The 25,709-nt window shown below is 50.9% G+C and overlaps 1 protein-coding gene across 6 annotated transcripts in view; it reads left to right on the top strand.

The window, feature by feature from the left end:
* Positions 1 to 599: 599 nt before the first annotated feature.
* The window catches only part of DNMT3B (DNA methyltransferase 3 beta), a 46,875-nt gene continuing 21,765 nt past the window's right edge, over positions 600 to 25,709 (top strand). Inside the window, exons 1-9 of one of the 6 annotated variants that reach the window (XM_044985976.1) lie at positions 6,979 to 7,079; positions 8,549 to 8,687; positions 10,092 to 10,227; positions 10,857 to 11,016; positions 13,709 to 13,815; positions 16,940 to 17,092; positions 17,425 to 17,616; positions 23,123 to 23,281; positions 24,644 to 24,751. In XM_044985976.1, the coding sequence (XP_044841911.1) occupies positions 10,875 to 11,016; positions 13,709 to 13,815; positions 16,940 to 17,092; positions 17,425 to 17,616; positions 23,123 to 23,281; positions 24,644 to 24,751 (861 nt within the window). In that variant the 5' untranslated portion in view covers positions 6,979 to 7,079; positions 8,549 to 8,687; positions 10,092 to 10,227; positions 10,857 to 10,874. Of the gene's footprint in view, positions 715 to 805; positions 840 to 6,978; positions 7,080 to 8,132; positions 8,688 to 9,733; positions 10,228 to 10,361; positions 11,017 to 13,708; positions 13,816 to 16,939; positions 17,093 to 17,424; positions 17,617 to 23,122; positions 23,282 to 24,643; positions 24,752 to 25,709 lie in introns of those variants that run through there. The other 5 variants (XM_044985975.1, XM_044985973.1, XM_044985977.1 and 2 more) reach the window with 5 other exon arrangements.

Genomic DNA, 25,709 nt, shown 5'->3' with positions numbered 1-25,709 from the left:
ATTATTTATTAAGCTCCTTCAGTGTCCCCAGGGCTATGGAGAACTGGGGGCGGGGGGGGGGGAACGGGGACATGCTCCTTGTTTCAAAGAGCTTAGGGTCTAAACTGCAGAGCCGGACAGGCCACAGAGGAGAGCAGAGAAGGGGGCAGGGTCCCCGCTCTGAGCACTGTGAATGGGGTTTCTCCCCTAGAGAGAGGGCAGCACATTTCATGTATTGTCAGGTTCATTGTCCAGCTCCGGGCGCCAACTGCAGCCTAGGGGGACTAGTCACCAGTAATGAACAGGGCAGGAGCAGCCCCGCGTTAAAAGCCGGGTCTGGGGGCTGCCGGGGGAGGCCGGTGGCTGGGTTAATTCCTTGCCCAGGGTACAGGCTGTGACCTGGAGAGATTCCCGCTGTTTCTGCCTCGGGCTGGCCCGGGCGCCAGGGGAGCTGGGGGCGGGAGGAGGAAGTCGGCCCCCGCCTGGGGGGATGTGCGGATCCCGGCTGCCCGGCCCCCTGCCCCAGGAGTGGAGCAGCAGCAGCAGCAGGAGGGGCTGCCCGGCGCGGGGAGGGTTAAAGCGCCAAGTAAATGTAGCTTTGAGGTTGCCAGTTTCGGATTCGAGACCCGGGAAAAGTCACGCCTGGCTCCCCGCGCCCGCCGCGGGCTGCAGAGCGGCTCCGCCGGGCCGGCCCGCGAGGCTCCGTGCGCCCGCCGGGACGTGGGGGGCGGAAAGGTGAGTCGGGGCAGCAGCCCCCCAGCGGCGCCGGGGGAGGGGGGCCGAGCCGGGGGAGGAGCCGGCCGGGCTGCGGCAACAATCGCTGCAACTTTGTATCCAGGAGCGAAACTTTCTGCATCCATGTGAGTGAGCGGGGGGGGGGCGGGAGCCGTGCTCGGGGGTAGAGCCCGGCACGGGGCGGGGAGCCGGGCTGGGGATGGCGGGGGGAGCCGGGAGGGGGGAGCCGGGAGGGGGGCAGAGCCGGGCACGGGACCGCTGGGGGCAGAGCCGGGCTGGGGGCAGAGCCGGGCTGGGGGTGGCAGAGAAGGAAGGAGCCGAGCTGGACACAGGACCGCTGGGGGCAGACTCGAGATCGGACTCAGGATCCAGCCGCCGCTGGTTCAACATCTGCAGCAAAGACGCTGGCCGCGCCGGGCGGGCTTTGTCTGGGGTCGGGCCGGGGAGGGTGTTTCGGGGACAGCGCTGGGCGGCGGCGTGAGGCTGTTTTGATCGGGGGCCGGTGGCTGTTCTTTGGGGTCATGGGGCTGATCTCATCAGGGGCTTGTCGCTGGTCCTGGGAGATGGGTCGGGGCTGATGGATGGTCGGAGGTCGGGGCTGGTAGTTGGGGGTGGGGAGGTGTTGCTGTTGGGATCCTTGCAAAGGGAACAGCGATGGAGTCTCCGCAGAGGATTTATTTATGTTCACTAATAATAATCCGGATGGAGGCTCCATCACTGACCATTTTAAAATCAAGATCTAAAAGCTCCGCTGTGGGAATGATTTGGGGGAAGTTCCTGGCCTGTGTTATGCAGGTCAGACTCCCTGGGCGATCACAATGCTCCCTTCTGGCCTTGGGATCGATGAATAAGAATGTAACTGCTCCAAAAAGAGCTCCAAGTGGTGCATGAGTAACATGTCAAAGAGGGACACACGCCTTGGGGGATTGTCGTGAGAATGTTCATACATCCGCAGCTGTGGGTTTGTAAAGCCCATGAGCACACAGTAGGTAAATTTAATCATTATTTAGGTCACTGGTTAGAGTTGGGAACCGTCCCTCTCCCATACATTAGTACTGTTTGTTTCAGCCAGGCTTCTAGTTGGGATTTTCCCTCATGTTCTGGGTGGGGAATTGGCAGAGGGATGGGGATTAGCTGGAACACAATGACACAATGAATTTGGCTCAGGGAGATTAAATGATTTGCCTAAGGAAACCCAGTGAATCAGTGGCACAGACCGAGAAAACCCAGTGTGCTGCTCTAACCTGTAGGCAACATTATATGAAGTGTTTCCTGAATTTAGGCATAAAGGGCCATATTTTTAAAGGAATCTCAGTTTGGCTTCCTTTTCAGATTGTTGCATATGCACCTGATTATGTGTGCAGAATGGTGTGCCACAAATGTAGAGTGTTGGGGTTCTTTTAGCTGTAGGCTTCAGGAATGGGTCAGACAGCTTGACTGCCTTTCAGTGTATTTATTGTCCTGTCTTGGAAGTTCATACTTATTTCTGGGAAGAGTTTTTGCACGGAGCTGAAGGATGGTCCTGGGGGTGCAGCAATAGGAGCTCTGTGTTCAAGTCTCTGCCCTAGACTTCCTGCCTCCAATGGCTGGAGTGTGCAGTGTGGGCGGTGTAGGGCTGCCTATGATGGCACAATGCAGTGCCCATGGCAGGGCAATTCTCTGGCTGCTTGTGGGCTGGTTCTGGTTCGGGGGAGGGGAGACAGAAAGCCACCTTGGGTGAATCACTTAATCTCTCTGGGCCTCAGTTTCCTAGCTGTAAAATGGGGATAGCAATCCTTCCTTTGTCATGTCTGTGTAGCTTGTAGCCTCTGTAGGGCAGGGAAGTGTCTCCATGAATGTGTACAGCACCCTGCACAATAGGGCCCTGATCTCAATTTGGACCTCAGGTGCTGCTGTAATACACATGCATAAATAATGACAGCTGCAATGGTTCCCCACTGGGACCTGAGTTATGACGTTTGCATGCTCAAGTACCTTTGGATACATTCCTAGTTTTTTGACAGGTTGTCTGGAAATACCATTTTTTTAAAAGCAGATCTCGGCTGGTTACTAGGGCATCAGGTTACCCCTGGCCTGGGGAAGGAAGGGGAGAGGGAATTCCTCAGTGTTGAGACATTGCACTGCAGGTTCCAGACACAGAGCCTTCAGGTAGTGACACAGTTAAAGAAACTGCAATTTATTCTGCCTCATCCTCCCAAAGGCCAATGAGAAGAAACTCCTTTGGTGTTGGGTGGTGTCTGAGAAGCAAATAAATTCTGAAGCAGCTCTGGAGCTTGTACCAGTCCCAGGTGGATGGGAAAGGCAGCTGGATGGATACCCATGGGGAAGAGCTGAAAGTTAGGATCTCTGTGGTTGGTAAATGTGTATTAGAGAAAATGATCCATGGAAACACGGACAGTAGGAGACAGGAAAGAAGCGAAGGTTCCCCTGGGCCCAGCTGTAGGGGATGCACTTACTTGCTTCTCTGCAGGTACACCCAGTCACTCCATTTCTTCCTAAAGGACTGGCTTGTTTATTGCTGTGGTTATTGTTCTAGCATTGAAGTCTGAACGGAGTGGGGGACAGGCGTGGAAGGGAAGGATGGAAAGAGTGAGTCTTTGTTGCTTTATTTCTCTTTGTGCTGTTGCTTGTATGTGTTTAGGGCTGGCGAAAGGTGCCCAGCTGACAGCTGCGGAAACTGACAAACTTTTTCTACATAGCTGGTGCAACTCCCTGCCACTTTGTGCTTCAGCACAGACCTGGGAGTAATTAATCTCTTCTCTGCATTGGGGATTTTCCCTGGTTAGAGAAGTCAGAGAGAACAAATAACGTGATGGATTTAGTCAAGTTGCTTAATGCATTACTGGAAGATGCTCAGATACTGGGGTACTGAGCATGGGATAAGAACCTATATAGAATAGAATAAAATAAAGGAGAATAGTGACCAGCCATGTGTGTAGCTGCTTCAGAGTAAACGCCTAGGCCTTGTTTTCCCTAGGCAACGAGGTATTTTTTCACCACTTTTTAGCTAACACATGGTTACTAACGCATTAGTGAAACCCTAGTGTGGACAAGGCAGCTGTAGTTTTAAAATGTGATTGCAGGTTGAGGTGAACACTGTGGTGGGGGTGGGAGTAGGGGCGGGAGAGGATGAAATAAAAAAAAATGGTAAAATTGGGGAAGTCTCCAAGCCTGTGTCTGGGGGGAGGGAAGGGGGAAACAGGCAGCAAGGGCAGGGTATAGAAACAGGAGGTGGGTGGGGCAGGGAAGGGACTGGCCTTTTTAACGAGCACATCTGCAAGTCAAGAAGTTCCTTTTCTTATTAAACTGCACATCCCAAGTACCTCTTTACTTTTCAGGATTAGAGGGAAATGCTCTATTTTAGGGAGAATGAAAGGCCATTTGGGAGGTGATGGCCCAGAGTGGTGGATCAGCCATTGGTTTCAGCTATTCCTTTTTTTGTCATTCAAATGGATTTTGGGTCATGGCTGACATCCCAGCCATCATGTAAAACTTCCCTGTGGGCCTTTTGACATGCACACACAGGTATCTAGGGGCAAAGCCAGACTGTTTCCACTGCAATCTCTGCACCTACAGAGGAAACGTACCCTATGAGGGTAACTCTGTTTCCTCTGGAATTAAAACTGAAACTAGCCCCACTGCATTTGCAGTGAGGACTGGGAGGGTGTGAGCCAGGTCATTGAAACTGCAGTAGTCAGCAGTGACTGACAGGACCTAGAGGGACAGGCCGGTTCCAAAGGGTGGAAAGGTCTGGAAATAGGGTTTCCGGGGGAAGCTCGTCAGGGTTTAGAAGGCAAGGCTGGCTCTGCTTTCCTTGTCCTGAATGTAGGTGGGAAGCTCTTCAGGGCAGGGTGCATCTGCGTTGCTCGTGAGCAATGGATAGTACAGTGTGATCTTTACCCAGCATGGCAAACCTGAAATGGCCTGGGCTGCAAAGCTGGGATCTGGATCTGATCTCAACAGTTTCATTGTCTCAGTGGGATGTAACTTTTGAGGGAGAGGTCGTGGTTCCAGATGCAGAAACATCCCAGGAGTAGCTGGGCCCAGTCGCATGGAGGGTTTGAATATCGGGACCAAGACCTGGAACCATTCTATTCTGCTCTATATGGGTTCTTACATTGTGCTCATCACCATAGTACATGAGTGTCTTCCCAGTCATGCATTGAGCAACGGTGACTAACTATCACATGTTTGTTCTTTCCTCCTCTCCCCAGGGGAAGAAGTGTGTGCAGTGAGGTGTTTAGTTTTGGATGTTTTAATTTTTTTTATTTTAATATATAATCTGTATATACACACATTGCTGTCTATGTACACTAGAGAAGGCAGGTCGAAGAAATGTGCCTTGCATTTGGAGCAGAAGGTAGGGAGGTTTGGGTTGGTTCTTCACTCCTGAGGGAGTTTGCTTGCAGTCTGGGGCTGGCCCCTGAAAAAAACTCTGTCTCCTATATTCACTGGAGCTTTGTGTTCAGTGGGAGCTAAGTGCAGGAAGCAGGGCACTGGGGTGGTGTGTTAATGGACAACGCCTGTGATGATAAGGAGATGAGCTGTTGCAGATCCATGCAAATAGCCATCTGGTCCATACCTGTATATATTTTGCAGGCCCAGCATACAGGCTGTTTTTTTTGAAAATTCAGCTCTGAAGCCCATGTGGTGCATTCTGGCCTGTTTCAATTTCTGGTGCAGTTGTGGTGTATGGGATACCAGCTCTGCAGGAGAATGTTCACTTTCAAACAACACACAGTTCTTTTCAATGCAATTCTAAAAGACCCCCCAGTGAAACATCAGGACTCCTTAGCTCTGGGGTTCAACGCGAAGGAGAGGCCTTTCCGAAAGTCACGTGGGCCAAAGTAGCCTTGGTGTATTAGCCCCCTGTAGAGAGCTGTGTTGCTGGTGGAGCCTGGCTGAGATGCTCACAAGAATCCGCAGCCCTCTTAAAAATAGTAAGGCATTGTACAGCCTCAGCCCAGAACATACCCGTGTCTGACTAAGGATTACAGGATTCAGCTCTTCAGTTGGGCTGTTGCTGTAGATTGCTGCATTGTAATGCTCAGGGCCTGCCTTCATGGCTGAAAAAGCTTGTCTGTGTTTTTTACCTGGGGGTGGCTATCACACATGAGCTAGCCGGAGGTGAAAACACAGTGGAGACAAGGCGCTTTATTTCGTTTTACCGCGGCCAGCCCTTTGTACCCGCCTGGGTTGAGCTCCAGTGTTGTGGTTAAACTCAAGTAAGTGCCTGCTCTTCACTGTGTTCTCCCTCGGGATAGCTCGTGCATGCTAGGAAGGTAAAAAGGCAGCTTTGCTAGAGAAGCCCCCCGTAGCAGTGGGGGCTGGAGTGGAAGCAGGAGTAAGCCTTTATTGCCCACTACAGACTTCGAATGCTTGTGTACTAGCCAGCTGTGATCAGGCAGCAGAACCCAGAGGCAGATTTGGACATCCCTGAGTTCAGGGCTGTTCAAAGCCAGGATTGTGGTGCAGCCCTATTATAAAGATAGAGGTAATTTGCAAAATTTGGATGTGGACGTAGGGGTGGGTTTCAAGATGTTTGGATCCAGGGTTCAGGGTCTGTCCTGTCTCTGGTAATAAACTCCTAATATTCAGTAGTAACTTAAAATCTGTTGAGGGATAGTGGAGTCCCTAGAGAGAGAAACTGTGACCTTTGCTGCCTTTGTCTGTGAGGTGTGTGCGTCTGTTACTCCCAGCTTCCGTGTGAGGCATCTCTGGGGAGGAAATGCTGCTCCCCCTGAGCTGCTAGCTGCAGTAGTCAGCAGGCCTTTCAGGTCTCTGAGTAGCTGAGGGGAGTCCAGCGAGTCTGGGCAGCTCCCAGTAATTATTCATTTGGTCTGAGGGCAGATGTGCTGGATCAGTGGGATTTCTACAAACAGCTGTAGGGGTTTACTTAGCTTGAGACTCTCTCTTTCTTCTGTCCCTGTGCCTAGAGACTGTTGTTGTGCTCTGGGGAAAGGATCTGAATGTGCACTTTGTGGGGACTTTGCTTTCGGAAGGTGTGGGATGGACACCTGACTAGCGATCTGTGTCCAGAGCGTAACAGACTTAAGGCCAAAACGTCTTCTCTAAAAGTTCAGTCCAGACGGCTCCTTTTTCTTGTCAGACGAGGTGAAAGAAGAGCTGAAAACAGAAACCTCAATTGTTTCTGTACTGCCTATAACACACAGATCACAGAGGCATCCGTGTCCAAATTGAGAGAGAGAGAGAGAGAGAGAGAGAGAGAGAGAGAAAAGATAGAATTCTTCCACCCAGGCTCTGATCCTGGATGCTGAACTACCTGGAGAGGACATCAGTGACCTGGTCCATGGGTACCAGCACCTCTCTGCTCCTAGGGAAGGTTTCACTAGGTCCTGAGTCAGGTAAGATACTGGTGACGTCAATGGGAGTTTGGGTGAATGTGGGCCTCAGGTTCTGAGCCAGTGGGAACAGCAGGTACTTCGTGCTGAGTTATAAATGTCCCAGGAAAAACATGGGTTTACACTTGGAAAAGTTGTGGACAACATTCATGCCGTGTCGTGACTCCCGCTACACATCAGCGAGACGGCTTCCTTCCTTGGTCCAGGGGAAGCTGCTGGACTGCAGCCCTATGGTCCAGAGTGCTTCTGACATCGTCTGGGAGCTTCCATTTCCTAAAACGGGACCAAGGAAGGACACATCTGGGAGGGCAAGAGACACGGGCTCAGGTGAGGTGCCCCTCGTTGCATGAGAGCTGCTGGACAGGTTTAGGAGAGAGGGGAGAGGGGGAAAAAAACCCTTGTCGGAATAAGAGAGAGAGAGGAGGAGAAAACCCAGCCCGCCCTGTCTTTGTTCTTTGGCTCAAGGATGTGCGTCCCAGCTGGCAACCCACAGCTAAGGAGGCCCCAGGGTGACATTAAGGATGTAGGTTTGCGACAGTGATGAAATTCTGGCTGACACAAGGCGTGAGATGCTGAGGATTAAGCAGAGCAGACCCCATTTTGTGCACTGGTGTGTTGCTGTGACCCTGGCTGTGCTGGCAGGAGAACGCTCTAAGCAGCCGTTCTCCCGCTTCTGCATCAGTGGAATGGGATCAGGCCCCAAGCAGAGATTGGGGCCCTCCGCAGAACTCGTTGTTGGCCCCTCTTTGTTCCCCGACATGTGTGTGTGCCCCAGGGAAAGAGCATGACCCCTAGTGGGGAGCTGTAGGGAAATGGAGGGTTCTGTTTTTAGGCAAAATGAAGACTTTTAGAACCAGTTGCAATTTGAAAAATCACTTTAGTGATAACACTGTTGCCTGCACCCTGTACAGGGCTTTGAGACCCTGTTCATCGTGCCATTGCTGGTGGGGTGTGGAGAATTTAATTTTGTGGGTGACAGACTCTCCTGTACTTAAACCACCAACTTATCTAAAGTTATAAATGTTTGATGATCTCTAAATGGATGACAGGTCCAATTGGGCCGTCAGTGATGCTGCTGCAATCGCAGCGAATTCACTGGCTTTGTCTGTAATGAAGATGTTTTCAGTCCTTTTCTATGTTATCCATTTGTTGTTGTTGTTAGTTACTGAAATCTGCAAAACACTTTGGAAGGGCCCTGCTCGGATTGGATTCAATGGGAGGAGGGCTGGGGGCTCTTGATAATTATGAATATTGTAAAGCTGGGCCCAATAACCTAATAGTTATTTCATGTATGGGAGCAGGATCAGGCCCAAAGCTGCAGCCTTGTGTCCTTTAGATCCACAGTAGCTGTGTCGTTCTCAGTGAATCTTTGCTGATTAGGAAAAGGGGAAGCTGGTGCTGAATCTAGCTGGATGAGGGGAAGTTAGACCAAGGAGGAGGAAATTCTAATTAGACACATTTCTCACCCCTAGAGCTGATGTGCTGTGTTCATCCAGAATGGGTCAGATCCTACTTCCGCTGCAGTGAATGGCAGTTACCATTGACTTCAATTGGAGCAGGATTGGGCCTTCCCTCGGCCAGTCCTCACAACTGAGCAGTACCATTGCAGAGGTGAATCCATCTTACTGCCAGTTCTGAAATGGTTTTATCCCCCTATAAACAATTCATTAGGTGGGCCAACGGCTCTGGACTTGGTTAAATGGTTTATATGGTTTGGCTGAAGAAAAAAACATTTTTAATTAATAATTTCTCTGATTCTACCAAGATTATGCGTCTACTTCACTTGAAGCCATTCTGCATAATTAAACAAGCATGGCTGCTGAGTCCCTACTCCCAATTAGCTTGCGACCCTTTGCCCGCCAGGTTCCTGGGAGGGACGCATGCTCTCAGTTCCTCCCCCTTTGTGCTCTCTGCAACTTCAGTGTGCTAGCACCAGTGTCACAAGGAGCAGACTTTGTCCCTGGCTGCTGAATCTCCCCTGCAAAGTGGAGCTCACAAGCCAGTGTGCTAAGGGAGAAGGGAGTGTAAGGGGCTCCTTGAATGTCAGCATTGGGAGAGACAACACTTCCACTGCCCCCCTGCCTAGCTTCTCTGCTCACATCTTTCTCTGGCCCCTGTGGACAACTGTAAAAACAATGCAGGAGAATGGCACTAGCCTCGGTGAGGCCAAACAGTAGGGGATAGAGTTGGAAGATGGTGTGACTGGATTGGAAGAGGCAGAGGCCTGAGGCAATGTCAGGGTAGGGCTGGAAGTGTATTTTGGGGACTACATCAGCATTAATCCAGCCCCGCACCGATGTGACTGAGAGCAGAATTTGGCCCCGTTTTTCAGCAGACATATTGTGTGGGGTGGCAGTGGCTGCCCCCTAGTCAGTTTGAAGCAGCCCATAATAAGCTGGATTTTTAACCACCTGCAGAAAAAGACCCTGCTTTTTCTGCCATGTTGGCTGCTGCATCTCACCTCAGGGAGCGGAGGCGCATGGGTGGTTTGATGAGAATCAGAAACATTATAAACATGGGAGGGTTGAAAATGCCCCTTGCCCTGTGAGGTTCTGTATTTCTGACTTTGTGGTTCATTCTGTCTCCACAGGAGCTTGGATAAGAATCTCACAATGGCTTTGGTTTGGTTGGCCCAGCTGAGCAGGGCCAGGCAGCATTTTAGGGGGAGATTTATATCTGTTTAACCAGACACTACAACTGCTTGCCAGTGCATAAAGAGAGTTGTTTAAGCTATTGATATTAGCATAAATGCCAGTAAATATGAATGTTTGTAACTGACCTTGTGTTGATGTCAGGTTTTGCAGTTGCAGCAGCTGCTGTCCCAAAGTAGCTAGAGCCAGGCCCCTCTTGTGGGGACCTGAGCTGCCAACCTGGTGTATTTATTTATTTTCTAAAGTGTGTGTGTGTTGGGGATTTTTGTGCAGAAAGTGTCCTATTGTGTACATGTTGTCTGGATTCCTCTGACAAACTCCTTGCATTGGAAATCAAAGTTGTTGAATTTTTTGGTTTTTTTAGAACTAGAATAAACCACATCTCCTGGGCCAGATTCTGCAGCTCTCGCTCGGTCTCTGTTGCAGCCAAGCCCCCTTGGGATTCAGTGGGAGTTGCAGCTGAGTGTGGACTGCAGGACTTTGCTCCTACTGGCTGTTTGGTTGGTGTATTTTAATATTGCTTCCCCAGCTCATCCTATTGCCCTGGGCTACAGGAAAAATCCCCTCTGTGCATTTTTCAAAGGAAAATAACCAGTCTAGTGGCAATATGGTAGTTTAGGCTTTTTGGAAACATCTCATTCCTCCAGTGTGATTGGAGACAGCAGCTTGAAATCCAGAACAAGAAACTCAGCTCTAGATTAAGGATGTCCAGTCTGTTAGATTGGTAATTCTCCTCTCACGTACACCAGTATAAATTGGGAGCAGCTCCACTGAAGTCACTGGTGTTGCACCTGCGTGAAACTGGCCTGACTAATGCCGCAAAGTGCGGATCAGATCATGACCAGGCCCCGTCCAGAATGGTGTAAAGAGCAACAACGCTGAGGAGGATCAGAGCCGTGTGTGAATCTCAGCAGGACGGGCTACAGAAAGGGGCTGATGCAGCATTCATTCCAGTCGGTGGAATCTTTCCATTAATGTCCATGGGCATTGGACCAGGCCTTAGAAAGCCGCTAAGCGGATGTTCAGTTGTGGTTGCATTTAGTAGGTTACGCAGCCCAGTTTGTCTTTCTCAGACTTTACTTGGCTGTATGTAGTGGGTGGCTAAATTTCTCTCCTGTTGTACCTCAAGTCATTTCCGCAGGCCAGCATGAAAAGAGACAAGTGCCATGGTGATGGGGAGACAGACTGCAGGGCAGAGCTGGTCTTTGTCAACGGAGGCTGCAGTGACCCTGCTGAAGATGAAGCTTCTCCCCCAGCTCTGGAAGCAAATGGGACGCCTAATACCCAAGGTCAGTCTCCTCTTACTGCTCTCGCAGCATGGGCTGGGCTCTGGATTTCCACAGCTGACTTCCTGGGGGTGGTGCGGGGTGCAGGGAAGATCGCTGCATTGGGTGCTTGTATAGATTGGGCTTCTCTAATGTGGCTCTCGTCTATAAAAAGAACAGGAGTTCTTGTGGCTCCTTAAAGACTAACAAATTAATTTGAGCATAAGCTTTCGTGGGCTAAAACCCACTTCATTGGCTGCATGCAGTGGAAAATACAGTAGGAAGATATATACACACAGAGAACTTGAAACAATGGGTGTTACCATATCCTGGGGGCCGGCAACCTACAGCACGCGTGCCAAAGGTGGCACGCGAGCCGATTTTTGATGGCCCGCGGCGGCAGGCTGAACGGCTCAGCCCACTGCTGCTCTGGAGTTTCGGCCGCCTGCTCCTGCCAGCCGAGGTCCCACCGCTGGTCCCACTCAGCGCCCGCTGCTGGCCTGGCCGAAATCCCAGAGCGGGGGCGGGCTGAGCCGTTCAGCCCACCACTGCGGGCATTCAAAAATCAGCTTGCGTGCCACCTTTGGGCTCTGCTCCTGGCCTTGGATCAGTGCTCTGCAGACTCCCCGCTGTGGCACGCTGTCCCCAGCCTGGGACAGTGAGGGTTGCACACGAGGCAAGAGGGGGTGCAGCTCAGCACCCCCATCTTAAAATTGCTTATCTCAGACCACGCTACGTCTGACCTTGTGCCTGCCTTCTATCGCCATTTTTTTCCCCACTGAGAGTTGAAGGGAACAAAAATGGCAGCTCCTAAGAAAGCGAAGCTAGATGTCCGGTCATTTCTGCCTGCTTGGACAGACGCATTTGGATTTATTGAAAAGAAGGACCGTGCTATTTGTGCTTTCTGTTATGAAAGTGTTGTTTGTCGCACATCAAGCGTTCGACATTTTGAAACGAAGCACGAGAAAACCTTTCTTGATGAAACAGACAAGACTGAATTGATCAAAAAGGCAGTAGCAGTGCCTTTTTGAGAAGCAAAGCAGTGTTTTTAAAAGCTTAAGTGTAAGTAAAAATCAAGCTGCAGAAGGAAGTTACAAGATTGCACAGTGCATTGCAAAAAGCGGAAAAGCCGGTTACAGATGGGGAATATGTAAAAGAAGTTTGTCTCAGCAGTTTGGAGATTTTGTTCAATGATTTGTCAAATAAAGATACAATGTTTATTTTCCCCCCTACTCTTCCTCACACCTTTTGTCAACTGCTGGAAATGGGCCATTCTGATTACCACTACAAACCGTGTTTTTTTTTTTCCTCTCCTGCCGGTAATAGCTCACCTTAACGGATCACTCTCATTATAGTGTGTATGATAACACCCATTGTTTCATGTCCTCTCTGTGTGTGTGTGTGTGTGTGTGTGTGTGTGTGTGTTTATATATATATATATATATATATATATATATATATATATATATATACACACACACACATTATATATATATAATCTTCCTACTGTATTTTCCACTGCATGCATCCGATGAAGTGGGCTGTAGCCCACGAAAGCTTATGCCCAAATACGTTTGTTAGTCTCTAAGGTGCCACAAGTACTCCTGTTCTTTTTGCAGAGACAGACTAACACGGCTGCGACTCTGAAAGTTCTCATCTATGGAAGGCTGGATCCTGCTCTCCTTGAAGACAACGGCAGTTTTGCCATTGACTTGAGAGGCAGCAGGACTGGGTTCAAGATGGGCAATGAGCAGTAGCACAGATTTGCATGCTGGTGTTGGGTGTGCTTGATGTATTTCACTGATGCTGCACAAGTTAATAATAAACCACTGGCATCTTCTGAGCCATAGAGTACACTGCAGAGACATCATAACTAATAATGGCAACACATGCTCCTATTGCAAATTCCCTGGAGCTATGTGACAGGCTTTGCCATCCTGAATTATGTGACAAGCTCTGCTCTGCCTCCCTGAGTCATTTGACTGCGCCACCCTGAGCCAGGCAAGCAACACAGAGGATGAATAAATATGCACAAAAGGAGTGTTGCCAACTCTTGCGATTCTGTCAAGAGTCTCATAATAGGGCCCCAGCTCCTGGAATCATGTGATTAGGTCAGACTGACAGCTTTAATTAAAAAGAGAAAGGAGGAAATTTCTAGCCTGTGTGGCTGTGGAGAAAGGCTTGAAAATACACAGAGGAGGCGGCAGCACAGCGTAGGGGGTTGAGCACTGAATTGGGACTCGAGACCAGGGTTCCTTTCCTGGCTTTGCCGATGACCTTGGGGGCTCACTTCTGTGCCTTAGTTTCCTCGTGTATAAAATTGGGATAATGATACTGATGTCTTTTGTAAAGCGCTTTGAGATCTGCTACTGAAAAGCTCTATCTGAACTGGCTGTTACCATTATTGCACTCTAAAGGCCTAACATTTATGATTTAAAAGATAAAAACCCTTTACAATTTTTAAGGCAATCTCACGATTCGTTGGCAGCTGACTAGTTTGAATGCTTGGGGTTTGCAATCCTGCAGAAGTGAGGTCTGAGAATGTCAAAATCTTCAGAGTTGGGCGAGATTTCTTCCCTAGGGTGGGACGTGGGTGAGATCTCTCTTTCTCCAAATCAGGACGTGCTGATTTATACCAAATTCCATGCTGAGGTAAGTGGGTCCCATTCCAGAACAACTGACTGATGGCAGTATTGTTTTGGACTGTTTCCTGCAGATGCTATGGACCTACGATTAGTGTCCACTAGAAGCAAGAAGATTGGCAAGGAAGACCTCTCCAAGCAAGACCTATCTTGGCCCATGAAGCTCAGGGAGGCTCCAGAGGTCAGTTTTTTCCTCCCACAGAACATCGTGCTCTGGTCTGCGGTTCTAGTTTCTCTGGTCTGTATTGTATGGTATCCTGTGAATTGTCATAACAAATTTTTTGGTGGCCTCAGAGTGCAGCCACCAACTCTTGCTGGTGGCCGCTCTGACAAACCTGTCTGTCGATCTCCTGCGGCCTGGCAGCAAGAGACGCCCCAGGGAAAGCGGTTTGAGAACTCAACGGCTGCTTGTGAAGTCCCTGGCTCCCCGTGCCCCAGCCAGGCGGGAGTGGGAGAGCTGCATGGGGAATGCCCCGGCAACCGAACGCTGCGGCCACCTCCATTGACAAGTGCCTCTGGCACCCTGTATGCCATCTCCACGTCTTCAGAGGCACTGCCTGGAGCCCCCGAGGAGGCTGCACGGTGCAGGGCGCCGATCCCTGTGGTGGCCCCAGGGCAAGCACCAAGGCAGTGCATCTCACTGCCCTTGGTAACAGCTATTCAGGAGCAACAGCCGCGTGCTGCTTTGCCCCCCACTCCAATCTCTGCCCAGGCGTTGGAGGCTTTTTGGAGGCGAAAAAATTGTTGGTGGCCGCATTTGAGAAACACTGCACAGGTCTGCATGGTGGTGTAATAGCCCATTCGGTTAAACAGGCGCACAGCTCGTTTGTGAAGTGCTGCTAATAACGGTGTGGGCCAAATTCTGTGCTCCTCATTTGTTCTTTACTCCCGTGGCCTGAGGAAGTGCTGCAGGAACTGGCCCCAGGGGTGGCTCTAGCTTTTTTGCCACCCCAAGCACGGCAGTCAGGCAGCCTTCGGTGGCGCGCCTGTGGGAGAGCTGCCGGTCCTGCGGCTTCGGTGGCGTGCCTGTGGGAGAGCCGCCGGTCCTGCGGTTTCGTTGGCGCGCCTGTGGGAGAGCTGCCGGTTCTGCGGTTTCGTTGGCGCGCCTGTGGGAGAGCCGCCGGTCCTGCGGCTTCGGTGGCGCGCCTGTGGGAGAGCCGCCGGTCCTGCGGCTTCGGTGGCGCGCCTGTGGGAGAGCCGCCGGTCCTGCGGCTTCGGTGGCGCGCCTGTGGGAGAGCCGCCGGTCCTGCGGCTTTGGCATACCTGCCACCGAATTGCCGCCGAATCCACGGGACTGGCGGACCTCCCGCAGGCAAGCTGCCGAAGGCTGCCTGACTGCCGCCCCCGCAGGGACTGGCAGGGCGCCCCCCACGGCTTGCCACCTCAGGCACGTGCTTGGAGCGCTGGTGCCTGGAGCCGCTGCTGATTGGCCCTGTGACAAGACTGGCAGCTTCCTAGATATAGTCAATCTGGACTGTGCATTTGATCCAGTCTGGCCCTTGTTACACTCTCTGTTGGCAGATCGGGAGCCAAACTGCTCTAGCTTCTTTCTCGAACCAGAGAAATTCCAAGGGGCAGTTTAATCAAAAAGAAAACCAAAAAGCCAAACAGCATTCAGTTATAGCTGGGTTATCTGCTGTTTACAGAACGAAGAGCATGTCAACAAGGAGACAGACAGTCACTAATTCCCTCCCCTCTCGCCCCGCAGAGCGCCTGGGGGGATTGGAGTGCGGTAGAGGAGGGGCAAGCCTTACATTCCTTTACAAGGGTACATGGTCTCGTGATCCAAGCGCGAGATCGGAGCTCTAATCCCAGCTCCGCCATGGATGGTGAGACCTTGAGCAAGTCCCTTCCCCGCTCTCCGCCTTAGATTCCCTGTCTTTAAAATGTGGGGGAAGTACCTGCTTGCACGGGAGCTGGGAGGGCTCTTTCACTGGTGCTCCTCACGTGCTTTGAGACCCTTGTGTGGAAGGTGCTATAGAGAAGGTCAAAGCCTTGCTGAGAGTGGAACTGGAACCAACTCGCAAACCTTTGCCTCCCCCAGACACGAGCTGGGACCTTGCTGCAACTGGGGCTCGTTACTTTTGCCTTTCACTTCCATGTGTAAAACGATCATGAATTCAGAGGCCTTTCTGGCCTCCAGTGTAACTTTATTGTGTTGACTTGGAAACCCCAAAGCTAGAGATCTGCCTGTGAGTACAGACCTTCCAATGGCAGAAACCCTGAAATACACCCAGGGGTTAAAATTCTGTTTGCTTGAAGGGCCTGTTCACCTCTAGGCTGGTTTGAAGACTTGTTTTATTTTAAAATTCTGTTACCCCAGATGCAGGAAACCCGCCTGCTTTAGAATGTTTCATTGAACATGAGATCTACAAACCACAGGGGAAAAGCTGCCATGGGAGGGAGCATCTGCAGAGAGTGTGTGTGTGTGTGTGTGTGTGTGTGTGTGTGTACACGTACACGTACACGTACACGAGGGCTGGGGCCCTAGGAAGGGACTGCAGAGACAGAACCTTCTCCCCCAAGTACAGCCCAGCTGCAGATGCTGTGCTCCAGAGTCCATAGCATTCTGAATAGCTGCCAAATCTCAGGTCCTTTTTATTGCCGTTTAAACTGGTTTTTAGTTACCTCTCTGCCAAGAAGTGGTGGTTTTAAGAGGAGACAGTGTCAGTGAAACACAATGACCGAAAACAAAAGTTGTCCCTCTAAATACGGATCCCTTCTAGGATCTGGGCTGGGCTCTCTTGGGACAAGGTAACTGCTCCAAGGACAGAATATTGGGTTTCTCGTGGATGGGATATCAAGTAGTTTAGAGGCATCAGGCCCGTGCAATGAGATGCTGAGATACCACATGACAATACATATTGTTATTGTAGAGCCTGTTGGCTCTAGTCAAGATCAAGGCCGCATTTTGCACTGTACAGTCCCACAGTGAGAGGTAGTGTCTGGTCTGCAGAGCTCTTGTGGAGGTAAAACAGGTGCAAAGAGATGCAGGGATTCACCCCACATCACCCAGCAGGTTTGTGCTAGAGCTAGGACGAGAACCTAGGTCTCCTGCCTGCAAGCTAATGCCCTGCCCACTGGACCATACACCTTTCGTAGCCCATGCTGCTGTCCCTCACAATTCAATCTCCGATTGCTGTTGGCCCTGCAAGGAGACTGAAACTGGCCTGTGATCACAGCATGGCCCTTGCCGTGCATTGTGGGAAAGCATCAGTACAAATTAAATGTATTTTCTGTGTTGACTCTATGCTGGGAAAAGAGCATGAAGGGTGTAACCGGGGCCTGTTCTCTCTGGGTTCCAGGTGCGACTGCGCGGTGCTGCCGGCTGGGAGAGCAGCCTGAGGCAGAAGCCTCCAGCTCGCAGGATATTCCAGGCAGGAGTGAATCTCCAGGAGACCAAACTTAAAGAAGGGAATGACCTGGAGCGTGACAGGGAGTCCCTGGCTCCCATTCGGGTAGGGCTGTGCGTGGGACCGGGGGCCACACACAGGGAGAGCTTGAATGGGCGAGGGCAGAGCGGAAGCCCACGTGGTATGTAGCTTTCTCCTTGCGCCTGTCCAGGGTGCTGGAGGAGGAGGCTGGAGCTCTGATTCTCAGCCTGGAAACGTGGTATTTTAGGGTGTTTGGGGGATGCACTTTGCAGGGACAATATGACGCAGGATGGGTCTGTGCTGCCTTCCTGGCCCTTCAGGCTTTTGTTCTCTCTCTCTCCTCCTCGCCCCTCTGTTTCCCTCCCTGCCTCCCTCTGCTCTATTCCTATTCCTCGTGCCCTATTCCTTCTCCCCAGTGCTCCAAGAGGAGGACGGCCATGTCTGTCCAGGCACCCCTGATCGACCTGACCGAGGAGGATTCCAAGGAGTCCTCCCAGAGCAGCAGCACCACGTCTGCCAGCAGCAGCCAGGAGGACCAGAACGGATCCCCCGAGCTCGTCGCTGGGGAGCAGGAGAGCACAGTTGCAGGGGAAGTGGTGGAATACCAGGTAGGGGAGCCCAGTGATCCCTGAGCTGTGGCTGTTCCAGGCAAATCATTGTCTCTGCACCCAGGAACAGTATCGCGTCCTCACAGAGACCTTGGGACAGCAAGACAGTACCCAGAGCTAGGACAGACTCCCCAGATGAGGCAGGTGTCTCCTGGGCTTTTGCAGTCTCACACCCACGCGATTTGGAGTCTCATGGCAACCTCTCTTCCTGCCTGCTGTTTGCCTTTGACTCCTCTGCCCTGGCACATGTCACTGCTCAAGGTTCCTCTTCCAGCCAGGCAGGCAGGAGACACAGGGCTCTGTTTAGGTGCTTGGTGGCAGCAGGTGGGATGAGTCAGCACGAGGTGACATGCAAGCCCTGCTCCACCATGGGGTCTGCCGCCCTCCGTGTGCGGCGCTGGCCAGGGAGGGAACCGAGCCATGATGCCCAGGGGATGCTCTGGTTAACCGAGCCCGTGCTGTGCAGTACAGCTGTTCTCCTCCAGCAGAAGCCCTGAGGGCAGGGGGTGGTGCGGAGGATTAGATGTTCCAAAAGAGTCCCCAGTGTGTCATGGCCCAGGCTGAGAGCTGTGCCCCTGGCAGAGCCTGCTGTTGCACACACTGATGTTTCCAGCAGGAGGTGCCAAAGAGGACGAATTGGTTGTTCCCTTGGGTGAATGCATCTGTGACCAAGTGAGGATTTTCCCTTATTTTGTATGTGAGCCTATGTGAGTCTTACTGTTTTGTATGACGACTGTGTGTGCCTCAGTTTCCCTGTGTGCTGCACCAATACCTCAGTGGTGAGGATAAGGGGTGTGTGACTTTGGCTGAGACCTCTGGGGCAGGTGAGGCTGATCCAGCTGCCTGCACGGAGGCTATGGCCAGTGCCCTTCGTAACCTGAGACCCAGGAGGGGGATGCAACCGGGTGGTGATCAGGTGGGAGGGAAGGGAGACAAAGAGAAGGAGGAGCAATGGAGGTTGGGTCGCTGGAAGCTGGCAGTCTGCTTGTGGGGACTGGAAGAGTGGGAGTCCAGGGCTTCTGGCCCTGGACTCCCCGAGATGGACTTGGCTGAAAGTCACTGATTTCTGTGCTAACAAGTTCTGTCCTGTGCTGTGTTCCTGTCAAATACTAAACCTTCTTTTTACTGGCTGGCTGAGATCACGTCGGACTGCGGAGTTGGGGTGCAGGGCCCTCTGGCTGCCCCAGGCGCCCCGCCCAGGCAGACTCACTGCGGGAAGCGCACGGGGTAGAAGGGGGTGTCCGAGGTCAGACCCAGGGAGGTCGAAGATGTTTAAGCTTCTTGCCCTGGCAACAGTCCGCTCAGAGAGAGGAGGCTCCCCCAGAGTCGTGACTGGCTTCCTATGGAGTAGTTCCAGAGCATCGCCCGGTGACTGTGTGACAGCGTCCCAGTGCCAGGGCACGGTCAGAGGCTCGCTGGAATTGTGCAATTGCATTTTGCTACATAATTAGGCACCTAATGCACACCAAAGCTTAGCCTGAGGATTTGCACGGGGGATGATGATGCCTCCCCCACCCTACCGATTAGATTATTGAAGGAAAGGCCTTAGTTTGGATTTGGCTTGTTTGCTTTGTGTTCCGTGCAGGACCAGGATTTGGGGTCCCCCTCAGGGTTATTCTTGGTTGCCCATCCCCTTAGTTTCTTCTCCTTTTTTCCCCTCAGACCTTTTCCTTTCTCTTGCCCCTGGGCAGGAATGGGGCGGGAGGGCCTGTCGGCCAGGAATCACTCTCCCTGCCTGTAGTGCCTCCTATGTTAGAGAAGACAGGCCTCGCTGTAAAGGGTAGGAAAGGGATTCTTTCGTGTGTTGCTGGACAGGGGCAGATCTGGTGGTTCCCTCTAGCGCCCTGACTGACTAAGAGACGGTGCTGTGTGGTGTCCCTCGGGGCAAGCCCTGCGTCCTGGCCGAGGTGAGCGATGCAGTGGATTGTGGACTATACTGCCTAATAACTAGCCAGTAATTATGGGCCTTTCCTGACACAGAGCTGAGAGGGAGGGATGGGGCCTGCTCGCTGGGTCTTTTCTCAGACCCAATCCATGCATGTAGGATGCAGTGCCCCCTACAAAGAGCTTTGAGTGCCCTGTGCTCCTGTAGGGGCTAAGGATGCACCTTGCAGGATCAGGCTCTCAGAGGCACGTATACCCCAAAGTAGCACTGTCCCGCAAGTGTGAATTGGGTTCACGGATTCCAAACTCCAGCTCCACAGAAGCGACACCACAAATTGTGACAGTCCAGTGGGGGCTGAACCACTGGCATGCAAAGAACAGTGTGTAACAACCAATAGCAACTGGAAAGAAACCAGAGCCAAGAGATCTCTCCATCCAGAGAACCTTCTTGGTTCTGCTTTCACTAGCCTGCCTGCCTTTCTCCCTATGTAATGGGGGTTTAAGTGATCAGAGTGCTGGCCCAGCCATTGGTTCCCAGCACTCTGTCATACCATCAACAGTCTATGTCGATGTCTATATTATCATCTCCTTCACGGATGAGTTTTCCACCAGCATGAAGTGGTACAATTCCATTTGGAATGAATACACCTCCCTGGAGTCTTTCTACTTCTGTTTGTGCAGCACTAGTGATGCACCGCCTCAGCTTGTCATAATTGATGCAGTCTCTCTGAAGGTGCAAGTCTGTGAGATCCAAACTCACGGTGTAGCTGTGCAGCAAGGCTTCTGTGCCGTGGTGTTAAAACTTTGGATTGCAGAATGCACAATATTTAAGGCACTTTCTCTGTGTGTCTTCAGAAGGATGGTACTCATTGCTGGCTGAGTTCTGTGCCTGCTTATCTATCAAAGAAAGACCAAACTCATGCACCAGTTCAGGCACAAAAGTACCTGGCCTCTACAGTCACCTGGATAATATTCTGAGGCTTCCATTCTGGCTCTTTCAGACTGAAGGGTTGAAGTGGTGTTATAAGGAACCACTTGATCATTTGAAAGCAGTTCATCAGGCTCACTCACTGGACGAACTTAAGATCTTGCTTCAGATGACTAGCAGCTTGGACAGCATCAGCTGATGTTATTGCGCTGCATAGAACAATGGTAGACTTGCCTGGTCCATGCTGTGCATGGAGTGAAATTACAGAACCCCACTGTTTTTTCTAATCTTGCCTGTAAGTTGCTACTGGAGTAGCTTGCTGTATCTACATCCGAGGGAAGCAGGGCTTTATATCTTTGTAGCAGCTTGGACAGGAGATGTTGTTTTGTCTCCAGCTAGGTGATACAATGCAGTGTTGTAAGGTGACTGTAGTGTTACTAGATGGTTTTGGGCAGGGCTAGTGATAAACGGCATCCTTAGCAGTTCAGCCTTCCACAGGCAACATGTCGTCCTCTCCACTGGGACTGCTGCCTCCCTTAGATTAGTTGCTCTCTCAAATGTTTCTGTTTTATGGAGTGTCTTGTGTGTTTTTTCTCAAGCAAGCACGGCAGCAGGACCCGTTGCTGGAGGACGTGCTTGCTCTAGTGGCTATAGAAGCAGGTGATCAGATTCAGAGTCTGTTTTCTTCCCTGGGTTTAACACAACTCTGACATGCGCCATATTTGACTTGCTTGGGTACTTCTGAAAGCAACACTTGTGATCGAGCATTGGTGGCACATCACCTAAACTAGAAAACTCACCCAGTAGCTGCTGATACAACTCACCACTCCGGCCTTCTGCTGCCACCATCACCAAATTCTACCCACCACTGGTGGCTTTGGACAGTTTTTTGCTTTCTTTTGATTTTCTTGACAGATAAAACATTTTTCAAAGATTGCGGGGAGTTTTTTTTCTCTTTGACGTAAGTGTAAAGGGGCTTGTATCCTCCATATCTTCATATACTGCAACTCCCCACAAAGGTAAAATTCCCAGTGTGTAGTGTGAGCATTCCCACCACCATTCCCACCATTTTTCATTTTGTACAAGTACACTGACTTGTACTAAATTAGATCTATATGTTAGTATCCAAATTGCCATTTTTGTTTAGTGAACACTTTGAAGCCCAGTATGAAACTGGCTTGTCATCTCTTACACTGACCTGGGCGTAAGTGCCACTGAATTAAAAAGCTAGTTTCTAGAAATTTCAAAGGCCAGTACAGCATGCACGGGCAATTACACATTAAAACCTTCTACCAGGCAGACTAAGTGTGATGTATGTACAAACACTCACAAATGGAGAAGCATTCCATCAGGAATTCACATACATCTGTATCTACCCACTGTGCAGTACAAAATGTGGGGATGCAATCTACTGCTACCAATGCACAACCTGCAGTGTGAGACTGATCTGGTCAGCAAATTTCATTTGAAAATATAAAAAACCTATTCTAATCACTTGTGAAATACTTTGGCAAACTAAGAATACGTAATGTGAAAACAGTTCATGTGAGTATATTGCAAAATGTTGATATTTGCCATTTTTGCCACATGCTAATCAGCATTATTTCTGAGGGGAAAAAAAAACTTGCACATGCAAAACCAATAAAAATCTTTTACTATATTGTTGTTTGGTAGCTTTGGCCATGAAACACCACACTAAGGTGCTGAAATTAACATAAACAGTAAAAGCTGGCGTCATCGTCATGTTGCAGTGTTCCTGGAACTATGCAAAAAACGTCACTGCCTTATTTTGGGTACCAGTGTTTCACCTTGCCTACAGGCTTATGGTGCCACTCGAGCGCTCCATATTACATCTCATCTAAACGTACATAAAATAAGTTTTCAATTTATACATGATGTGGATGACTAGGGCAGGGACATTGAACTCCAGAAATATAGCCCTTTTTGGAGAATTGCTGCATGCCCAATAATACAGCATAATTCATACCTCTGAGGGAATCTGGGGGGGAGGGGGGAAAAGGCCTCTGCTGGTGAAATGGGTGGAGCTCACTCACCTCACCAGTTTCCACCAGCTGAGGATGTGGCCAACAGTGTGAAGGTGGTAAACCCGTATGTCTCTGCATCAGTGAAACCAGGTGCTTCTGAGACTGGCGTGTTTGAATGCAGAGAAAAGGCTGCTCTGAGTTTTTTTGCATAGTGCAAGCCAGGACACAAGCAGGAGGGGGCATGCTGGTTGGGTGAATGCAGGAGGAGGCATGCACTGTATGTTAGTGCCCAGGAGGCCTAGCTGAGTGTGAAGTTGCCAACAGAAAAAGCTTTCCCTCATTCTTCTGAAAAATCTTACAATACTTTCTACAGACAGTTGCTTGGAACCAAAATTCCCTGTTCCCTGATGACTTAGGGCCTGAACCTGGTCTCATCGACGCCAAGGGCAGCTTTGGCATTCATCTGGGAGGGAGTAGGAGCTAGCTTTCAAGGCCCAATCCTGTAAATGCTTACACACGTGAGTAGCTGGACTCATGTGAATTGTGTAAAGGTGAGAGAGGTGCAAACAGAATGCCCAGCTGCAATGTGTACACAAAGCAATTTCACGATCACTTGAGGGTGCTTGTTATTGGCTTTTCTGTGGGCTCCTCGTGCAATGTGTGGCTGGTGTTTTCTGCTGCTGATTTGCATTGCCCTGGTCTTTTTCAGGATGGGAAAGATTTTGGAATTGGGGAGCTCGTGTGGGGGAAGATCAAGGGCTTCTCCTGGTGGCCTGCAATCATCGTCTCCTACAGAGTCACGTCCAAACGTCAGGCAATCTCTGGAATGCGCTGGGTGCAATGGTTTGGGGACGGGAAGTTCTCTGAGGTACGTTGAAAGCACCGGGGCTGTGGATGCTCACTGGCCCCTCTAGCAGTGGAGGTCAGGCTGGGGACTCTTGTCTTGCAGATTGCTTTGAAACTTGGGTTGCTGTGTCCTGTGCTGCTGCAGAGGCAGCTGGATGGCCAGTAGAGGGTGCCCAAGTCTCGTCGTTGTGACCCCTCCAGGATCTTGTTGCCTTGCCCCTATTTGCAAAGCCTGGATTGGATTTCTTAGCATGGTTTCATTCTCAGAAACAAAGATTCTGGTAATGAACAAAAAGAGAAAATAATCCCATCTGCAGCAGAAGCGCCAGTAGTGACTGGAGCAAGCCTACAACAACGGGAGGGACAGCTTGTGAATGAGGGACTAGATTTTAGTGTCAGACGTCTCAGGTTATTCAGATAAGAAATGGTTCTATGAAAAACACTCTGCCACAGGGGCTGGTCCGTAGCCGCACAGGTGCAGCTTTCTCGCCTCCGACCCAGGCAGAAGGGGCAGGGGACTGTGCAGATGGCCATTCGCATGGGAAGTCGCCCATTCTGCACGGGCGGAATGGATGCCCCTGTGAATGTTGTGGGTGATGCTATGGAGGCTGATTGAAAACATGGGCTTCAGGGTCCTTTTAGCCTGGCGAGATCCTCTGAGAGCACCTTGCAGCCTCAGGTGTCAGCCATTTATTCCTATGTTCTTTACACTCTCCCTTACACTCACCCACTCTCCCCATGGCACGGACCCTCCTTCCAGCAGCGAGTCTCCCTCCAGATGCCCATTAACAATTCTGTGCATGTTGGTGTCACTGGAGAGCAAGGCGAGCCCTGCCTCCCACTCCCCAGGGACAGTGCATGGTGGGTGCGATCACTGGGAGCTAGATGCTGGATCTGAGCAGAGCTTTCTTGGGGGAAACAAACCGTGTCACGTAGGGGCCTTGTGTGACCGGATGTTTTGAGAGTAAACAACAAGCTGACTCCATGCCTGGCTATTCAAGCACCCTTTACAAACGCTGCTAATTGCCTTTCTGTTTGTTACAGGTTCCTTCTCTGCAGGACTAAATATTGTAAATATAGACGTGCTCTAGTGTGCCTGAGGCAAGGGACTGGAGCCAAAACACCTGTGCTCTATTCCTGGCTCTGCCGTTAACTCGCTATTTAGCCTTGAGCGAGTCTCTTATTTTCCTTGCGGGTGGCGGGAGATAATGCAACTCAGTGTCATGGGGATGTTGCAAGACTTAATGTTTATAAAGCTCTTTGAGGTCCTTACATGGAAGGAGCTAGATAAATGCCTGGTACTTCTTATTATTTGTATTTTATTATTAATAATAATAAATAATTAATAATATCTGTTATTAAGTATTGATCACTCTTCTGCTAGGTTTCAGCAGACAAGCTGGTGGGTCTGATGGCTTTTAGGCAGCATTTCAACCACTCCACGTTTAATAAGCTGGTCTCCTATCGACGAGCCGTACACCATGCCCTAGAGGTAAGTGGAGAGCAGGGCTGGGTTTTGTTGCAAGATTGCTCACTCAGCGGGAGTCTCTTGGCAACGCAGGGTGGCAGAGCATTTCTCAGGGCTCCAGCCTGCGTGGGGAGCACGGGGGACGTAGGAAGGGAAGTCAGAACCTGCCATATCCCACCCACACTGACGCTGTAATTAGTGATCTGCCACGTGAGGCGTACACTTCGTGTTGCCCAGAGTGACTGACTGAGGCAGGTGGTGCAGTTGGGCTGCTCAGCATTAATACTGAAGAAAGTAAGGAGGGTGAAAGTGCCTGGGCCAGGAAACTAGGCTCCTTCACCCCTGAAAACAGCCCTGCCACCCTCTTCTGGGTAGAGCAGGTGATGGAGTCAGGACTCTTGGCTTCCATTCCCTGCTCTGTCGCTCTCTCACTGCGTAAGCTTGGGCAAGTCCCTTCCCCTCTGTGCACGGGGAGGTTAGGAGAGTTCCTGGCATTGAGGCGTTAGTTAAGGGGTGTGTGTGTGTGTGTGTGGGGGGGGGGGTTTGAGGTCCGGGGACAAAAGGGGCTAACGCTGCAAAGTGTCAGTGATGCTTCCCAGCTGTTCGGGGTGGGCTCAGTGATGCTCTCGCTGCTCTCCTGGCACCATGCCGAGGTGCAGACTTGGGGCCAGACGCTGCTCACATTTACGCTGCAGGGGATCGGAGTAACTGCTGGCTCCTCCAGAGTCACGCTGGTCTTGCTGAGTCTGGCTCTGTGTCAGGATCTTTGCTTCTCCGGCAGCAGCTCCCCAGTCGCTCGGGGATGTTATCCTGGGAGCAGTTGATCCAGGCTGATGATTGATGAGCAGCAGGCCTTGTTATTGGCACTGGTGCTAAATGCCTCATGACGCTAATATCTGGTATGCACAGTGGGACACATTCCACTCCTGGTTACTCTCTGCAAACCTGCAGGGACTCCGCTGCCTTTGGAATTTGGGCCAGT

Source organism: Mauremys mutica, chromosome 13 (assembly GCF_020497125.1).
Source record: "Mauremys mutica isolate MM-2020 ecotype Southern chromosome 13, ASM2049712v1, whole genome shotgun sequence".
Lineage (NCBI taxonomy): Eukaryota > Metazoa > Chordata > Testudines > Geoemydidae > Mauremys > Mauremys mutica.
This window is presented reverse-complemented; position numbering and strand designations above follow the sequence as displayed.